General features: G+C 42.8%; 1 protein-coding gene across 4 annotated transcripts; it reads right to left on the bottom strand.

Annotated features, from left to right (window-relative positions):
• Window positions 1-1,977: 1,977 nt before the first annotated feature.
• LOC131232677 (protein TIC 20-I, chloroplastic-like) lies at window positions 1,978-9,354 on the bottom strand. Of its 4 annotated transcripts, none has more exons than XM_058229078.1 (3): window positions 9,214-9,354; window positions 4,068-4,264; window positions 1,978-2,824 (listed from the first exon to the last, which is right to left on the bottom strand). In XM_058229078.1, exons 2-3 carry the CDS (start codon window positions 4,252-4,254, stop codon window positions 2,175-2,177), a joined length of 837 nt encoding a protein of 278 aa, XP_058085061.1. In that variant the 5' UTR covers window positions 4,255-4,264; window positions 9,214-9,354; the 3' UTR covers window positions 1,978-2,174. The 4 variants fall into 4 exon arrangements, with proteins under 4 accessions (XP_058085061.1, XP_058085062.1, XP_058085064.1 ...); XM_058229079.1 differs by having other exon boundaries at window positions 9,218-9,348; XM_058229081.1 differs by having other exon boundaries at window positions 4,068-4,256; window positions 9,214-9,336.
• Between the last annotated feature and the right edge of the window lie 8,497 nt (window positions 9,355-17,851).

Consider the following 17,851-nt stretch of genomic DNA (forward strand, 5'->3'; position numbering starts at 1 on the left):
TTCCTAACTGGAATAGATCTCTATGTTGAGTGATCCTGTAATCTTTGATCTTCCTAAATTTTTGGGATCGAAGCTTATCTCCGGAAGATCTTGGGTGGAGATGCGGGGCCGATTCCTTGAGTTGGCTAAGGCGGAGCCTAATAAACAGCTTCTGAAAGAAGGAGCGATCGGGCTTGGCTGACCGCTATCTTTTGAACACTACCGTGTTCAGATAGGTCATGCGGCAAATCTTCGACCGCTCTACTGGTCGACCGAGAGGGTGGGCCAAACTAGAGCTCGGTCAGAACTGGGGCTCGACCAATGAAATGGGTCGGCGTATAGTTGCCTCTATGAGACCCCCAGGGGGACCTAGAGGTGTATTGATCTCACTTGGAGGTCTCGTTTCGTGGCTCAGGGCATGTAGGCCACGGTCAAGCTCGGCACCTAGTAAGACCAGGCTATGTCTCTCCATCCAGCGATTTGGGTATGGGCTGTAGTTAGACTCGATGTGTCTCCATCCAGTGATTTGGGTATGGGCTGTAGTTAGACTCGATGTCTGACGAGTCTGAGCCATATCAACAGAATCGGTCCTACGCTTAAGCCGACTTAGGGACTTGTTATATTTTCCCCCAACAATTATGGCTCCACGCTCTATGAAACAGCCCTAATCTTCCAGTCCCCTGGATTTTTAGAGGATCCGGCAATCTATGGTTGAGTCCCTCTGTCTCAACCTCTTTTAGAACTGTAGACTCACCCTCTTTTACAACTGTACAATGGACTCCAGCCATGATTTGAATGGAGGTCCACCATATTGTATATTTGAAATCGATGCCATTTAGACCCCTTCATCTGGTCTGGATGAAGGGTTAGGATGAACATCAGGCTGTTTTTAAAATTCAGGTGGATCCCTATGAAGAGATCAGGCTGACTTTTGGCACCTGAGATTAACATGAGGTTACGCGTTTGATGAAAAGGTTGGTGCCTCTTTCTTTTTCTTTACTTGCACACCCGCACATCACTTGGGCACTCGATCCAATGATCTCAGGTTTGAGACACAGTCTGTCTACTAACCTGAGACACAGTCTGTCTACTACTGGGCCACGGAGCAGGACTCTCTCTCTCTCTCTCTCTCTATTACTAGCGGCATTACATCGGGTCACGTGGATAGTAGTTTAGCGATTTTAAGTGTCCACCAAATCAAGAACAAATTTCATGGGCAGCGATGAAAAAAAATAATCAAACCGATGGGATATTTCAATCCATCCTTGATTTCGCCCTATTTTTGTAGCCATCCCTTTTCAGAGACGTGGATGGGATGGTTAGGATTGCCTAGCAAAAGTAGTTCTTTAGACCAGGGAAAATCCATGATGTTCCCTAGAAACTCGATTGATCAAATTGCTGGGCCCAACCTATTTTTGTGTAAATGATCTTGACCATATCATGTGATTGAGATTGTCAGATCAGTGTGCTAATTGCAGGGATGGTAGTACATGAAATGCACTCTGGACCTAATGAACAATCTAGATTAATTTTTCAACGTCTAAAAGTTCCTCAAATCAACAACGAGATTGGAAAGTAGGCAATACTTTTTCCTCCCAAATTCAGATTCGGAAGTCCAAACAAACCTCAAAATGCCGTACTTGAACCATTGTTCCAGAACTCGGTGACTCATCTTGAAACTTGACCGAGTCCACTCAGTGAGACTTTGAATTAAGCCTAGGAAACTCGCTGATGAGAGGAACTCAGGTCAAATCTCAACAAGACTTATTGAATCATTTCATAAACTAGGTCGACCCAACATGACCCAACCAAGTTACTCGCCTGGTCAATCAGCATTTTGTAAAATTGAAAGAAAGCAAAGTAACTACCAGAAATATATATATATATATATATATATATATATATATATATATATATATATATATATATATATATATATATATATATATATATATATATATATATATAATTACTAATATATCAAGTTGAGACAAGTGATGACTTAAACATCGAGTTGAGTCTGAGTTTTCGGGTTTTCGAACTACAACTAGAACAGAAGAAGTAAAATTTATGTGAGAATGCTACATGCATGGTAGCATTGTGTGTGTATGAGAGCATTCTCAAAGGCTTAAAAACATGGATAGTCTCCTCAAAACTGTCCCAACAAACAAGAGCTATCTTACCCTGAACTCCCCTTAATCATATGGAATCTGAATATAGGCGGCGTCGCACACAAATGGGATGTCAGCATACATGCCCCCAAGTGCACATCTCATGCACTCAAGCACCGTGAAGAGATATGCAAATGCAACCGCTGTCCAGAAATGCATCCCAATCTTCCCCCAGTAGACAGCAATCGGCATCCATCGGCTGACTGTCCCTATCACCTGGAGGGCGATCTCAAGGAGCATGCCCATCACAACATGGAAGCGGAAGAAGTGGGGCCACTCCTTCTTCCTTACAACCCCTAGATAGGCTGCAAAGAAGTAGGCCATGAGGAACCAGCTCGGTAACCGTCCAATCGCTCCGAGGAAAGGATATGTGAGGAATTCAAAGTCTTCCAAAAAGGGGTGGAGGTGGTATGCCGTCTCTGCATACATCCATGTCTCGTGGAGAGGCATGAGATAGGGGAGGCAAGCTAAGGCCCTCCACCACCACCTTGGCTTCTTCATCATTGGTGGGAAGCGGAAGCTGTAAGGGACATCCTTGGATGCTCGAGGACATATTGGCGCCCTGGACCCCACTGTATGGCGTCTGGGTAGTAATGGAATTGCATGTTCAAGGCTGCCGTGGTCCCCACTTAGCAACGGGGCAGATCTGGCTGAAAGATAAAGTTCCTTCCCTCCTGTCATTTGAAAAAGAGAAACCAGATGAAAAGATAACAAACTATCAGAAATCTAAAAAATTTCATCCCCCTGATCAACAAATGTACAAAGGGCTGGCGAAAAAAATTATGTTGTGGCCACTTGTATCTATGTGAAGTGAGTTACCAAGCACTCATTTCCCTGTCCACACAAAATGTAAATGAGATCTGGACTGCTCACATGCTGCCCACCTTGGACAGGCATAATATCCCAATGATCACGTAAGTAAGATGATGCCAGTCGCCAACTGGATAATGTTAAATGGGTTTACAGGCCCCACTGGTAAAGTCCAACTAACACTCAACATTCAGTGAGTGAAAGTCATCCAGTCAGTCAGCGTAGGAGCATCCGGCCCACCTCATCTTTGGGGTATCACCCATCCACTGTAGAGACCAAGAGATGAATGGTCCAGAGCTCGTACCAGTGTGCCATGTGCAAATAGAGAAAATGTACTTGATAAATGATAACTTGGTAATTGTGAATATAACACTGCAGCATGGTGTGCTGTAAAGGCCATTACGTAAAGGTAACAGTGGCAACCATTACACGTTATGGGGTCATAACGGTCATGGCAATTGTAATGGAAAAAATGATCTGTAACCACTGTTAATGGCCCGTTACACCCCGTGTAAAGGTCATAACAGCCCCGTAATGGTATGTTATATGGCAAATATAGGTTTCTCATATTTATTTTTTTCAACATTACAAGGCAGATACAGGCTTTTTTGGGTTTTTCCTTTCAATAAAAAAGAGACTGTAACAGCCATTACGGAGGGCCATAACAGCCGTTAGGACCTGTATCGTGAAGGTAATTGTGGTGGCCATTATGGCCACCATTACCGTTGAATACCTTGTACTGCAGTCCACCCCAAAGGTTTCCAAGGAAGGCCGGCACTTATAGGACTTGTACCAACTTGGCCAAGTCCATCAGCTAGCATCCAAGCATCAGACTCCAAACAATGAGTGCATTTATGAAGGTTTTTTAGATGGAATAATATTTCATCTGCTTGGCCAAATAATCTCAAAAATCAACAAACAGATTTCCAAGTCATTTCATTCTCTTCAGCATAGAGATTAAAAACAATTTTAAAAGTTGTTCTGGCATTAAAGGTAAAGCAAAAAAGAGCATGAAAAAGGAAATTAAAAATAAACAAACAGTTTTCCTTGTCATTTACCAAAAAAAAAAAAGAGCATGAAAAAGGCAGGCCGAGAGTAAATAAATACCTCTTGATGGCCAGGCTTTCTTTTCTTGGCCAACTCCCCACAAGCTCCTAATGCTTGCACTTGGGCAAATAACTGAAATCGGTACATGAGAAAAGCATGCATATGACCGTTTTGGCATCACAGGCTTAAAAGAGGCAGTTTTTGTGGCCATGGTTGCTGAGGTCATGGTGCATCCATTCAAAATCATGTCTTAGTACCTGAAAAAACACAAACATAAGAAAATATCACTCAGAAATCCACAGCTATTTGCAAAGTGTCCAATACTTGCTCTCCCGAAAAGATTGAATAGATGACAACTCCATGTGACACACTAATGCAGGACAATTAACCACTTGCTCTAAAAGCTCGAATTGATAGAGCATGGCGAATTAATCCCTTTATCTCGTAGCCCAGGCCCCACATCTCATGGGTTAGGACCTCGGCCGAACCCCCCTTGTGGGCCCCAAATCACATGGGTACCGCCTCACACGAGTCACCCACCTCACACGGGTGGGGCCCGCCTCACACAGGCCGCCCACCCCGAGTGTGCAACCCCACTCAAGCCCAGTGTGAAAATGCCCCTGCATTACACACCCTCTTCAAATGTGCCTATACATGCAGCACAAATGCCAATCTGGCAATTGTGTGGGACATCTTAGCAGTGTGCATAAGGTGGCCGCCAATGTGAAGATGAACATATGCAAAAACAAGGCTGACACGCACACATCAGGAGGGTCACCTCTATACAAAAAGAATAGACTATTTAAACAAACTCACCAATTGTCCATGTTCAAAGTTCACAGATGGTCCTCCTCATGAGTGGATCATCTTTTGGTGAGTTCAGCTTCAAAGCAGGGGAAAGTTATGCACCAGTCAGACTCAGATGTCCCGCATGTTTATGGCGAGTACACGGGCATACAAAGAGGGGTGCATGTGTCACCATAGGAAACCTCAACTTTGCAAAATACCTCTAAGACAAATTAGAGCAAACCTGCTTTGAAGTTGAACTCACCAAAAGATGGTCCACTCATGAGGAGGACCATCTATGAATTTTGTACAGATGTCCCGCATGTTTATGGCGAGTACAAGGGCATACAAAGAGGGGTGCATGTGTCGGCATAGGAAACCTCAACTTTGCAAAATACCTCTAAGACAAATTAGAGCAAAAAGAATGGACTGGTAAAAACAAACTTGCCAATAAACCACATACAAAGTTCACACATGGCCTTCTTGACATCTCATATGCAAGAAAAACTTCTCACCAAACACGGTGCTCTTCACTTCTGATTAGGGCATGTTTGGATATGTGGAATCCAAGGGAAGAGAAAGGAAAATTACAATAATTACCCAATGAACCATACCAATTAAAATCTGATCAAACGTCACCTTGGGACCATTAACAAATGACAAGTACTAATAAATCAAGGACAATGCATCTTCCCAAAGGGTCTATCCTCAAAACTCAACATACATTGACCTCAGGATATGACTAGCCGAAGCCATAAGTCAGTCAGACTTGAAGAATAAAAACTTGTCTCTCTTCACTTCTAATTAAGGATTATCAAGGAAGCCAAATCATAAAATACAGTTGGTCTTATCAATAATCATTTCCAAGTGACGTCTCAAATGCAAAAGCAACTGAGGCTTACAACCAATGCTATTGGAAGTAACCATTTTTCACCTTAGCAGAGATGCACCCATACAATATATTTACCTTGTTACAAAATCACGCTACAACTTATATTAATTGTGCAAATGATGTGCCCTTTCTGGCTCAACAGGTTGCTTCAAGGAATTTCTTTTTCAGATCTTCCTTGAAACATCATCAAGCTACAACCTATCTTCTTATTTGTGAAAATGCTGAAGATGCCTGACGCTGTGAGGCAAAGCTACAAGACCCAATTCCTCTCCTAAATTACCTAGTTTTAGAAGAGATGCATCCAAGGATTGAAATGATACTTTGTCATGTCATTAAGGAACCACTTCTCCCTACACTGTGAGCTCGCAAAAGCTGTGTGGAAAGAATCTTTTCAGATCAGTGGCTGTTGCTTGGGAATGCCTCTCCGGCGCATATATTCTCTATGGCATGGCATGGATCTGGTTGGGTAAGATAAGGAATTCAGCTCGGCACCTCTTTATGTTGGCAACCATATTGCCTATCTGGAAGAAAAGGAACAATAGAGCGTCTTGTGATACGTCCAAATCAAGAGAGGCTGTTCTAGTGCAGCCTTGCAGGCCAGGAGTAGGGCAGACTCTTGAGAGCTAGGGAAGGGAGATCATAGCAGGGATCCATTTGTACATTAGTTGGGTTGGAGTCATGTATTCTCCAGATAATCACTAATCATCATTAGAAGTATTTTTTTTTTCTTCCTCAATAAACTAATTGTTACCATTCTAAAGATGAAGAAGAAAATGAAGAAATGACATATGAATGACATGATGCAATACAGAAAAAGGTAGCTCCATTTCTTAGTTGTGCATTTTTGAAAATCTTATTTGCTTCACTTTCTTCTTTTTTTTTGAAGAATAACTCAAATTTAAAAGGCGAAGCAAACAAAAAACAACCTAAATCAAGGAAGAACAACAAAACAACAACTTGCTTATGCTTAATTGTCAAAAAAGAAAAAAGGGGGCCGATTTTGGTAGTCTCCAGGCACATGAAGAATTGGTGCACACCTATTTTTTTCCTGAAAGATGATGCAGTATTATTAGGGCCAAAGGCCAAAAAGAAGAAGAAGAAGAAGAAGAACAAAAGATGGAAAAGGAAAAGAAAATATGGGTCCTTACTCTTGCTCGGGTGGTAGACTCTCAGGAGTTTCAACTCCCAGTCAAGGGATCGAGTACCCATAGGTGGTGAAATTCCACTAGCGTGAGTGTGTGGGGTGTGTGTGCGTGTGTAAAAAATTAAAAAATTAAAAAATTAAAAAAATTAAAAAGGAAAAGAAAATACAACCCCCCCAGAAACCCAGCCCCAAAACAAGTAAGGGCAACCAGACAGACAAATCATGTTTTTAGACACGTGGATGGTGAAATCATTGATCTGGTCTATGCATTGGGTTCGATCCAATATTCATGGGTGACAGTGAAAGAATTACAACGATCAGAGCACTTCTCCTCTAAACAATTCCATACAAAATGGACAGTCTCGAACAGAAAGTCCAATGATCAATATGAATAGGCCCTTCGATAGAATCCACTTTGGAACCATTTTTATCAGATGTCCATAACCACCAACCCAATAGTTATAAAAAGTGACAGTAATGTTTGGAATACATTCTGCAATCACCATGAGTTTTTCATGGTGGCTCATTAGTGGGTTAACCGAATGGGTTCCGGATGAGTAATTAGACTGTCCATGTGTCATTTGCTCATGAAAGCACTAGCAGCATCATAGAAAACCCAGAACCACATGAGCTTTTCCAAGAAACAAAGAGCAGTAACCTTTTTGTTTGGGAAAAAAAGAAACAGAGAGAGAGAGAGAGAGAGAGAGAGAGAGAGAGAGAGATTCTAAATGATTAACACACAGCATTTGGTACTTTGCAATGTTTCTTCCTTGAGAGAAATCTGTAAAGTTTCTGTAGCAGAAAACTTGAAAAGAATTTGAAATAAATATACAGTTAAATAATAAATAATACAAATAAAAGCTCAATTTTTTATTTTTTATTTTTACCAATTTGCCAAAATTGTATCTCTAACACCCCAGCAATACAGCTTGTCAGGGGTGAAAATGGACTGTCCGAAATATGAGGTCGGTTCAGACATCTACTCGTGTGGGCAAGAGGACGAGCAATCGAGTTCGTGCCGATCGATCCCGAGGAGCTCCTAAGTTTGTTCGCGGCTCCATCCATTTCCAAGCTCCTACCGAACTCTTGTTTTGACACTCTGAGAACCGCCCACACAAGGAATTATACACAGAACTGCTCGGCCTAAGGTCAACCAGTATAACAAGATGAAGAGAATGGTCATACGAGACAACGAAGTTTCTACTAAGGGCCCCGGATTCCGTGCTCGACGATCGGATGCGGGTGGATTAGTAGCCTATTCAAGGAGATCGCGACCTCCCCCAAGACAGCCACGGAGATCGGCTCGGCAGATCGGCCTCGGTACGGCCTCAGCTCGGCAACAGCTTTCAACTTACCGGTTTCAGATCTCGACCACTTAAGACTTATCTCTACCGAAAATCCCGTGTAACGGCTAAGAAGCGTATGCGGATGCTACGCCTACGATTGAGAGACATTTCTCTCTACGTAACCGACTTCGAAAGGCTATAAATACGAGCCCCTCCATTGGTGAAAGGTACACACAGTTTACACGCCCTAAATCCAATCTACTGGACTCAGATTCCCTGGTTCTAACTTAGGCATCAGAGAGTCCCCCTGCTATAGTCAGGGTCTCTTTTGTCTTCCTCATGTGTAGGTATTTTGAAGGTCCAGTGGCTCAACAAGGGTGAACCAGAAAACTGCATCAACACAGCTAAAAACAGCAATTGAAAGATAAATGTGGAATTGCTCCACAAAATTCCAAGGCATCACAGACAGGGAAAAAAGAATCCCATTTCAGGAAACAAGAACCAACTAGACAGTATTCATCATCATCCGGCTTTACCCAAGTATTTGAGGTTGGCTACATGAATCCTGTTCCACCATTCCACCGGGCTGTATTCATAAAAATAATCATCGACTGTGTTCTTTTGTAAATTGATGTTTAATATTAAAAAAAAAAGTCAAGGGATGAATCAAATTGGTTACACAGTTAATGAGAAAACTAATTCCAAAAACCTAATTCATCAACAAAACGACCTTTTTTTTCTTTTTCGAAAATATATTTTTCAACAAAGAAACAGCTACTCAAAGGATTAAAATGCCTTTAAAATCCGTAAGTTGCATGAGGCGTTTGGATGGTGCATTTGCCTGTAAACAGATTGCAATTTGTAATCGTATTACAGAATTTTGCTGTAATCTTAAACATGGGAAAGGGGCATGTTTCAGATTACAGGTAAAGGGATTTCAGGGAACGGCTATAGTTTTTGAACATTTCTGATGCGAGGAGAGTTATAGCTTCGGCATTTCCACCTTCTCCTTCTTCCAACGCCTAGCCAATGCGGGGGTGCCAAAACGAATAGATTAAAAAAAAAAAAAAAATTGAAGAAGAAGAAGACGTAGAGAACATACCTCCCTCTCTCTCTCTCTCTCAGGCAAGAAACCCTCTTAAAAATTCCCCATTCTCAGTTATAGGGTTAAAACCCCTCAAATGAATTTTTCCATTTCGGTGGTTGGAAAGAAGGGAGCGGATTAGGTGCGGCCCTGATTGCGGGACCCACATTGACGTATGTAACGGGAGCGAATTAGCTGTTACCCAGGTAACACTTTTGCGTGTTACCCAAACCGTGTGAGGCCCACATTGGCGTATTTTTTTGTATATCCACGCCGTCCATCTGTTTTTCCATCTCATTTTAGACCCGATCCCAAATCAAAAAAAGATCTAAATCTCAGGTGGACCGTAACAAATTTTTTTTAAAAAAAAGATGTATAGCCATTAAAAACTTTTTGTATGCCACGGAAGTTTTGGATCAATCTAATCTTTCTTTTTTTCACTTTATCCGGATCTTCTTCACATTAGCAACAGGTTGGATTGCAAGTAAACATTACAATAACCTTACGATGGTCCTTTGGAATTTTTAATGGTGAGACACCCAATCCGCTCCCATATCAATCGTATAAAAGCTATTAGTTATGGTCGGACTACTGATCAGATTACATGTGGCGTTTGAGAGGTTATATTTGCCCGTAAATGAATTGCAACGCGGTAATTACAGCTTTTACTCCGAAACATGAAACATGCTAAAATGACATGTTTCAAACTACAAATAAAAAAGAATTTCAAATTTCAAACCAGGATTTGTTTTTAGTTTTTTTTTTGAAAGAAAATATAGAAAACCTCGTAAGAAAAATCTCTCTCCGTCTTTCACAAAAAAAGCCCTAAAGAACTATTTTAAGAAAACATATTTCATGTGAAAATCAAGATATGGGATAATTCAATGGCACTGGGCAACCTCGACAGACCTATTTTTATAAGTGGCAAATCGAAGAGATCTCCTGCGAAAACCTTTGTAAACCTTCCACAAGAACTTCCTGTGACTGAAACTTGGTGGGGCCACTATGATATTTGTGAGAAACCCACCCGGTACATCTGTTTTTTCAAATCATATTATGACGTGTGCAAAACAAGTTAGACATATCCAAAACTCAAGTGAGTCGTACGCCAGGAAAAAGGTGGGCAGGGAAATGCCGACAGCTGAAACATCACAGCTCCACCAGGATGTTCATGCCGTGAAGGTCCTTCATAAGGCCATTCGTACTAAGATGAACTGAAAACACATAAATATCAACCTTCAACAAAAAAAAAAAAAAAAAAATGTGGCCTTATAAATGTTTGAACCATATATGCTCAATCCTCACTTTTTCTTGACTTTTTTTTTTTTAACACACGCACCCGCCACACACCCACACACGCCGTAGTGGGATTTCACCACCTAAGGTTTTTGAACCCAAGACCTCGTGTTGAAACTCCTCAGAGTCTACCACTCGGGCAAGGACTTGCAACTCACTCGAGTTTTGAATCTACGTCATTTTTTGGCACATGTAATGTCCTGAATTTTCACTATTTTGGATTTTCAAAAAAAAATCTTAAATTTTTTTATATAATTAACTTATATTATCATTTACTAACCATTAACACTCGATATTAGTTTTTACATGGGTGTTACTAGTGAAAAATCGCACAAATTCGATTAATCAACCGTAGGAAGCCAACGAATCCTGCCAATCACTTAAACACGGAGTTTAGTCATATGGTTTGTTTCCATGAGGCCCAAATCTAGCTAACGTATCACTGACTAAACAAGGCAATCGCAACTAAATGAAGACCCACCTAAAGTTGAGATAACTAGGGGTCGGATTTTAATTAACAAACCAAACTGAGCCAGTATCCTTTTAGCCTAAAAACCGACGATTTAGAGTAATTATAATCGAATCCTCATTTCCACTGGTTGCGAATAGGCCACACTATGAACTTAGTTAATTCAAATCCTAATAATTGTGCACAAGAAATCTTGATACCTAATTCATTCCAAAATTGCCTCGATTTTCCAAACAAGCTCTAAACCGCTCGTTAGTAGGCCACTAGTTCCGAAACTATAGAATAATATCTGTCTCACTGGGCTTGACGTCCATCGCGGGTGGAGAATTAAGATAATACCCAAAACTACGCAACTTCGACCAGAGGCCAAGTGCTTGAAATGCATAAATACCCTAAGCTGAAGCCTAAAACTTAAGTAAAATAACTTCATTTATTTTTTCATAGAGTTATAGCTTTTGGACCGTCAATTCATGGCCAAAGTTGGTGTAAGGCCCGTATCCTAGCTTGTACCGTTCCGTAAACTTTCGCGGTCCTCCCAATCGAATTCCGGCGATCCGCGATCTGTTATCGGCATTTGCGCACGACCCTGAGTCGTATCCCATATTTCAGAGTCGGCTCGACCCGAAACTTGTACCCTAGCGACCGTACTGTCACTGCGATTCCGATGACACCTCTCGCGCGCCGAGACGATACCCAGGCCAGGAGATGTGGGCCCACGTTCAGTTCGAGAAAACGCCGCGCATTTGTGAAATCCCAAGAGAATCTCTACAATATGTCAAATCAATCCCATCAATCACTTCACATGTCAAGTACATGTCTTATCCCCAAAAGCAACCCCAAAGTTAAAGCAACTCTCCCTTACATGTCAAGTACACATCACTCACTCACCCATCACTCACTTCATCCATCACCCATCCTTCTCTCTCTTACAGCCTCTCTCTCATTTCTCTCTCATTTCCTCCCAAGCTACATGAGAGCAACCCACGTCTAAGCTCTACGGGAGAGAGCTAGTGTGGCCCACCTTCCTACCACCCGATCCCACCATCCTAAGCCTATCTCAACCGTTGAAATTGTTCCTTTGGAGTTCTAGATCGCATCGGTGGAAGGAAGAGTCCGAGAAGATCAAAGGTTGGTGTATTTATGATTTGATTTATGTGATTTTGATGCTTTGAGGGCCCACATATGGTGGGACCCATCATAATGTATGTATTGTATCATGGAGGAGCTCATAATGGCGGAGCTCGTCCCATCTCCACCGATCTCTCTTTTTTTTTCTCTTTCTTTATCTCTCTCTTGTGATAGGTGTGGCCCACTTGATCCACGGCATGCAGCCACGTGGACCACACATTGATGTATGTATTCTATATCCACCCCGTCCATGCATGGGGCGTGGGACCCACCTTGATGCTGCCATGTGGGGGCCAGCCATGATGTATGGGTCTTATTCACACCGTCCACTGTCTGGACGATGGGACCCACCTGCTGCTTAACGTCAGCAAGACTGTGGGTCCAGAATGGTGTATGTGTTATATTCAAAACTGTCCATCTGCTTGGACAACAGTTCTATGTGGGTCCTGATCATGGGGGTATATGTTATATCTACACTGTCCATGCTTTGGATGTGGACCCCACCATGCCAGCGTGTGGGGCCTACCATGACGTATGCGTACATCCAACTGTCCGTCCAGGCCTAGACAGGGACGCTGGATGCAGTGTTTGTAAAACAACAACAATAATAATAATAATAATAATAATAATAATAATAATAACAATAATAATATAATAATATATGTATGTATAATATATCTGCTGGTGGGCCCTATGTGGGACCCACCTCTTTGGAGCCAACTGGTTGTACGTCACCGGCCGTCGGCCCATCATGCGGTATGTGTTTTGTCACACCCCAGACTCGGAAACCGGGCTCACAAAATTCCCTATCATCGAATCCGGTGCCAACAGCCTTCGTAGTACCCCATTCTCGGCTCCTAGCGCACATACGCCAGATTCCGATCTTGGGATCTTACAAGGAGGATTTTCTAACGTACATTTATCTCGTAAGAAGCATAACCATAAGTATACCCAAATCACAAAGGCAACATCATCATCACATATCCACTAATATAAACATTTGGATACAATATTGAAAGGGAGATACATATGACAAAAATCAAAGCTCCAAAAGTCAGCTACATGCTCCAAGCTCCACGCTGATGCAACCTAACATCACCTGCACGTATCTATCGTACATAAGCTTATAAAAAGTTTAGAGGGTAGTGTAAGTATGTGAGCAGTATATGCGTGCTCAGAATGTAATATTAAAGTAAACGGATGTACTAATAAGTCCACGAACCATACAATATCAGAGTAAGCAGAAATACTGACAAGTCCATGAGTCATACAATATCAGAGTACGCAATACAAATCAGCTATGAAATGAGGAGTTTAAGAGAGCCAAACATCAAATGTCGAGAGTACAATGCAATATGTAAATCCTGCTGAGTCTGTCTAGGCCATATAAGTGTAGAAACATAACAAATTCCAAAATGTCATATGCGTGCAGATGTAATGCAATATGCGATGCGAATGAAATGACCAAACTGGAGTGTGAAGTCGGGATGATAGTATGTAGTATCGCAGGCTACGGGGTCCACCACAAGGGACTTCTATCCAAACCAGTCCCATACCTAAATTTGGATAGTCAGACTCAATGTGGTAAACTCCTAATCTCAGGTTAGTCGCGCGCCTCAACCAAAATCCTTGCCATTACGAAGGTACACGTAACAAATAGTTGCGCACCACCAGCCCAAGTGGATAGTGAATGAATGAATGAACGAGTATGCAACTCCTGCCTAATAAGTCCACATATCAATACTATTCATCTCTGGGATCATCCCGGGGTCTAGTACACTCTACATGCAAATCGCCGCCCACTGACGCGCGACCATGCAAGTGAAAGAGACATCACTATCCGCCTGGCCAGTAGTCAGCCAATATCTACCCGGCACGTCAATAGCAGACCCATTTACGAGTGGTTAAACTCAGCCTAGCTATGCCCCCTACGCTCGGGCAGGTAAGGCCACACCCCCTCCCAACCGACCACGACACAGTGGGAGACGCGACCTCCCGGTATTCGGTACTCGGGCGCTCATGTATCCACCCGGTCTCGACGTTGGGGCATCTCCTGGCCTCGGAGGTTTAGGGACTTTTACCCACGGACATCTAAAGTACCCAGATGCTAGAACCAAACATTTTCGGTGACTCATCTAGCCATCCACGACATGCCTATAGAGGTAATAACCATGATGTCGCTAAGGCGTACAATAATTACAATTACACAATGCAAGATGCATGAGTCATATAGTCCAATCATGCATCAATTCTGCGCATACCGTGCGTTCGTGTGGGATATCTCCACCTATCAGGGAGTCCCATATACCATCTGTATTATGACATATGCAGTGGTCAATCACATCTCATAATAAACATGCAGATGATGCGTATGTGCATGTATCATTATACTATTCTGTCTCATACTCATAATTGGTATCAATAACCGGCATCAACAATTGACCTCGACAATATAGACATTTAACCAACATTGCCCCCAAGGAATGGCCCATATAGAGCCTAACATATAGTGGACCCATGGCCTCACACAAGGGCCTAATATACAACACCATGGGCCTTACTCAAGAGCTTAATACACATCACCATGGGCCTCTTACATGGGCCTAATATACATCACAATTGGCTCCATTGCCTGGCCCTCAATGCATCACAATGGGCCTCATCACATAGGCCTCATATACATCACATTGAGCCTTAAACATGAGCTGAATACGCATCACAACGAGCCTCGAATACGGGCTGCATATACATCGCATTGGGCCTCAAACACGGGCCGAATGTACATCACAATGGGCCTCAAATATGGGCCGCATATACATCACATTAGGCCTCGACAATCGGCCTCGATATCTGGCCTCGACAATCGAAATTAGCAATCAGAATCGGCCTCTACGATCAGAATCGGCAATCAGCCACAACAATCGAAATCGACCGATAATCGACCTCGATAATTGGAATCAGCAATCAGCCATGACAATCGGAATCGGCAATCGGTCACGATAACCAGCCTCAATCGCTAATTGGCAATAATCAGCCACGACGATCAAAATCGATCGATAATTGGAATCGACAATCTGCCACAACAATTAGAATCGATCAATAATCGGCCTCGACAATTGGAATTGACAATCGGTCACGATAATCAGCCTCGATCGCTAATCGACAATTGGCCACGATAAATTGGAATCGGCAATCGGTCACGATAATCAGCCTCGATCGCTAATCGGCAATCGGCCACGACAATCGAAATCGATCAATAATTAGCCTCGATGATTGGAATCGGCAATCGGTCACGATAATCAGCCTCAATCGCTAATCGGCAATCGGCCACGACAATCAGAATCGATCGAGAATGGGCCTAATAAGGCCCAAGGGAAGGTCACAATGTGGACATTCAACCATCATTGCCCATCAATGTGGACATTTAACCAACATTGCTCCCAAGGAGTGGCCCACATAAGAGATTCATACACAACGTAATAGCCACGCATACATCACATCGGGCCTCGCTCATAAGCCTCCCATACATTGCACCGGGCTTTATATAAGGGCCTCAAACGTATCACAATGAGCCACGCCCATGGGCCTTAGATACATCTCAATGGGCCTTGCCCATGGGCCTCAGATATATCACAATGGGCCACGTCCCATGGGCTTCCAAACTATCGTAATGGGCATTATCAAATGGGCCGTAAATGCATCACCATGGGCCTTATACGTGGGCCTTATATACAACTAGTGGGCCGCACTACTTGGGCCTCATATGCATTAAATGGGCCACATGTCTGGGCCTCGAATACATCAAAAGGGCTTTGCCCATGGGCCTCATATGTCAAGTGGGCCACATCACATGGGCCGCACCAATGGGCCTCACCATCTACACCATTCAACTATATGTTAAAGATCATTTTAGAGCATTTCACAAAACAAAAAAAAAAAAAAACATATCAAAAGATTATCTGGACCGCACACCAAGTAACAGTGGTGATAATGATTTCCACGATTAAAACCCCATAGGGCCACCATAATATTTATGTTCCATCCAATCTGTTCGTAAGGTTGCAAGGACCTAAATTAAGAGGGAAAAACAAATAAATTTCATGTTGTTCCAAACTTTCGTGACCCCAAAAAGGGTTTCAATGGTGGACGTTCACTCAACACTATTTTCTGCGGTGTGGCCCACCTGATCATCAGCTCTGCCTCATTTATAGTCCCAAGCCTTAAATGAGCTTGCAAAAAAGGATGGATAGTTTGGATAGAACACATCTATCAGGGGTGGGGTCCACGTACGTGGCTCACCAGATAGTTGAATATGCCCCATGCAGTCTTAGCAAGTGGGTCCCACATGGGGCCCACCACCTACATATATGTATATATGCTTATATAATATAATATAATATACTATATTATATTTATTATTTATTTATTTTGAAGATTAACCAGCGTCCAAATAAATGGACCGCTGGATAGAATACATACATTAGTGTGGCCCACCGTCTAAGCAATGGACGGTGAGGATCCACACGTACTTCATCGTGAGGTCCACCATGAAATTGATGGTGTGAATATAAACCACACATCATGGGGTGGTGCCACGTGAGTGGCCCACCAGCGTCCAACCTACTCCAGCAGATGATGGACGGTTGGATACGAAACATACTTCACTGTGGGTACCCATAGACCTTGCTGACATCAAATGGCGGATGGGTCCCACCATCTGACAAATGGGTGGTGTGGATTTAAAGTTGATGGACGGTGTGTATATCATACATACTACACGGTCAGACCCACCGTCCCAGCCCATGGACGGTGGGGATATACAACGTGCATAAGGTGGGGCCAGGCTACTGGGTGACGTCAATACAGCAACTGTATAGCTGTTGTAACGTACACCATCCAATCCCTGTCCAAAACATGTGGGTCCCACATGGGCCCGCACGTACTGATATGCCATTACATTTATATATACATACAACATATAAACATATACATAATATAATATATATATATATATATATATATATATATATATATATATATATATATATATATCATGTGTCCAGCGTCCAGCCACCGTCCAGCTTGATGATGCACATACATCATGGTGGTCCCACGTAGTGGGCCATGAGATTTGGATCAAGCTGATATTTATTTTTCCCTTCATCCGGGCCTATGTGACCGTCCGGTCATGTAGGCCCCAACCAAGATCAAGCTGGCCCACTTGTCGGACGTCGTGGATAAAATACACACATCATAGGTGGGCCATTGATCATAGAGAAAGAAAGAGAGGGAGAGAAAGAGGAAAGGAGAGAGATCAGCAATGATGGAGGGGCCCCGCCACTATGGGCCCTCCCATATAATACATACATCAAGGTGGGTCTCACCATAAGTGGGCCCTCAAATAATCAAAATCAAATCATAAATCACCCAACTTTGATCTTCTTGGACCTCTTCTTCCATCAACGCATCCTAGAGCTCCAAGGGATGCATTTCAACAGTGGAGATGATCATTGGATGGTGGAGATGGGAGGTAGGAAGGTGGGCCACACTAGCTCTCTCATGGGAGCCATGGACGTTGGACTCTCATGGAGTTGCTTGAAAATGGAGGGAGAGAATGAGAGAGAGAGAGGGGTGATGGGAGAGAAGAATGGGTGAGAGATGGGGTGTGATGGGTGAGAGATGGGTGATGGGTGATGGATGTGTACTTGTATAAGGGAGAGAGTTGACTTTAGGTAAGGTTGTGTAAGAGAGGGATGGGT

This window comes from Magnolia sinica, chromosome 18, assembly GCF_029962835.1.
Source record: "Magnolia sinica isolate HGM2019 chromosome 18, MsV1, whole genome shotgun sequence".
Lineage (NCBI taxonomy): Eukaryota > Viridiplantae > Streptophyta > Magnoliopsida > Magnoliales > Magnoliaceae > Magnolia > Magnolia sinica.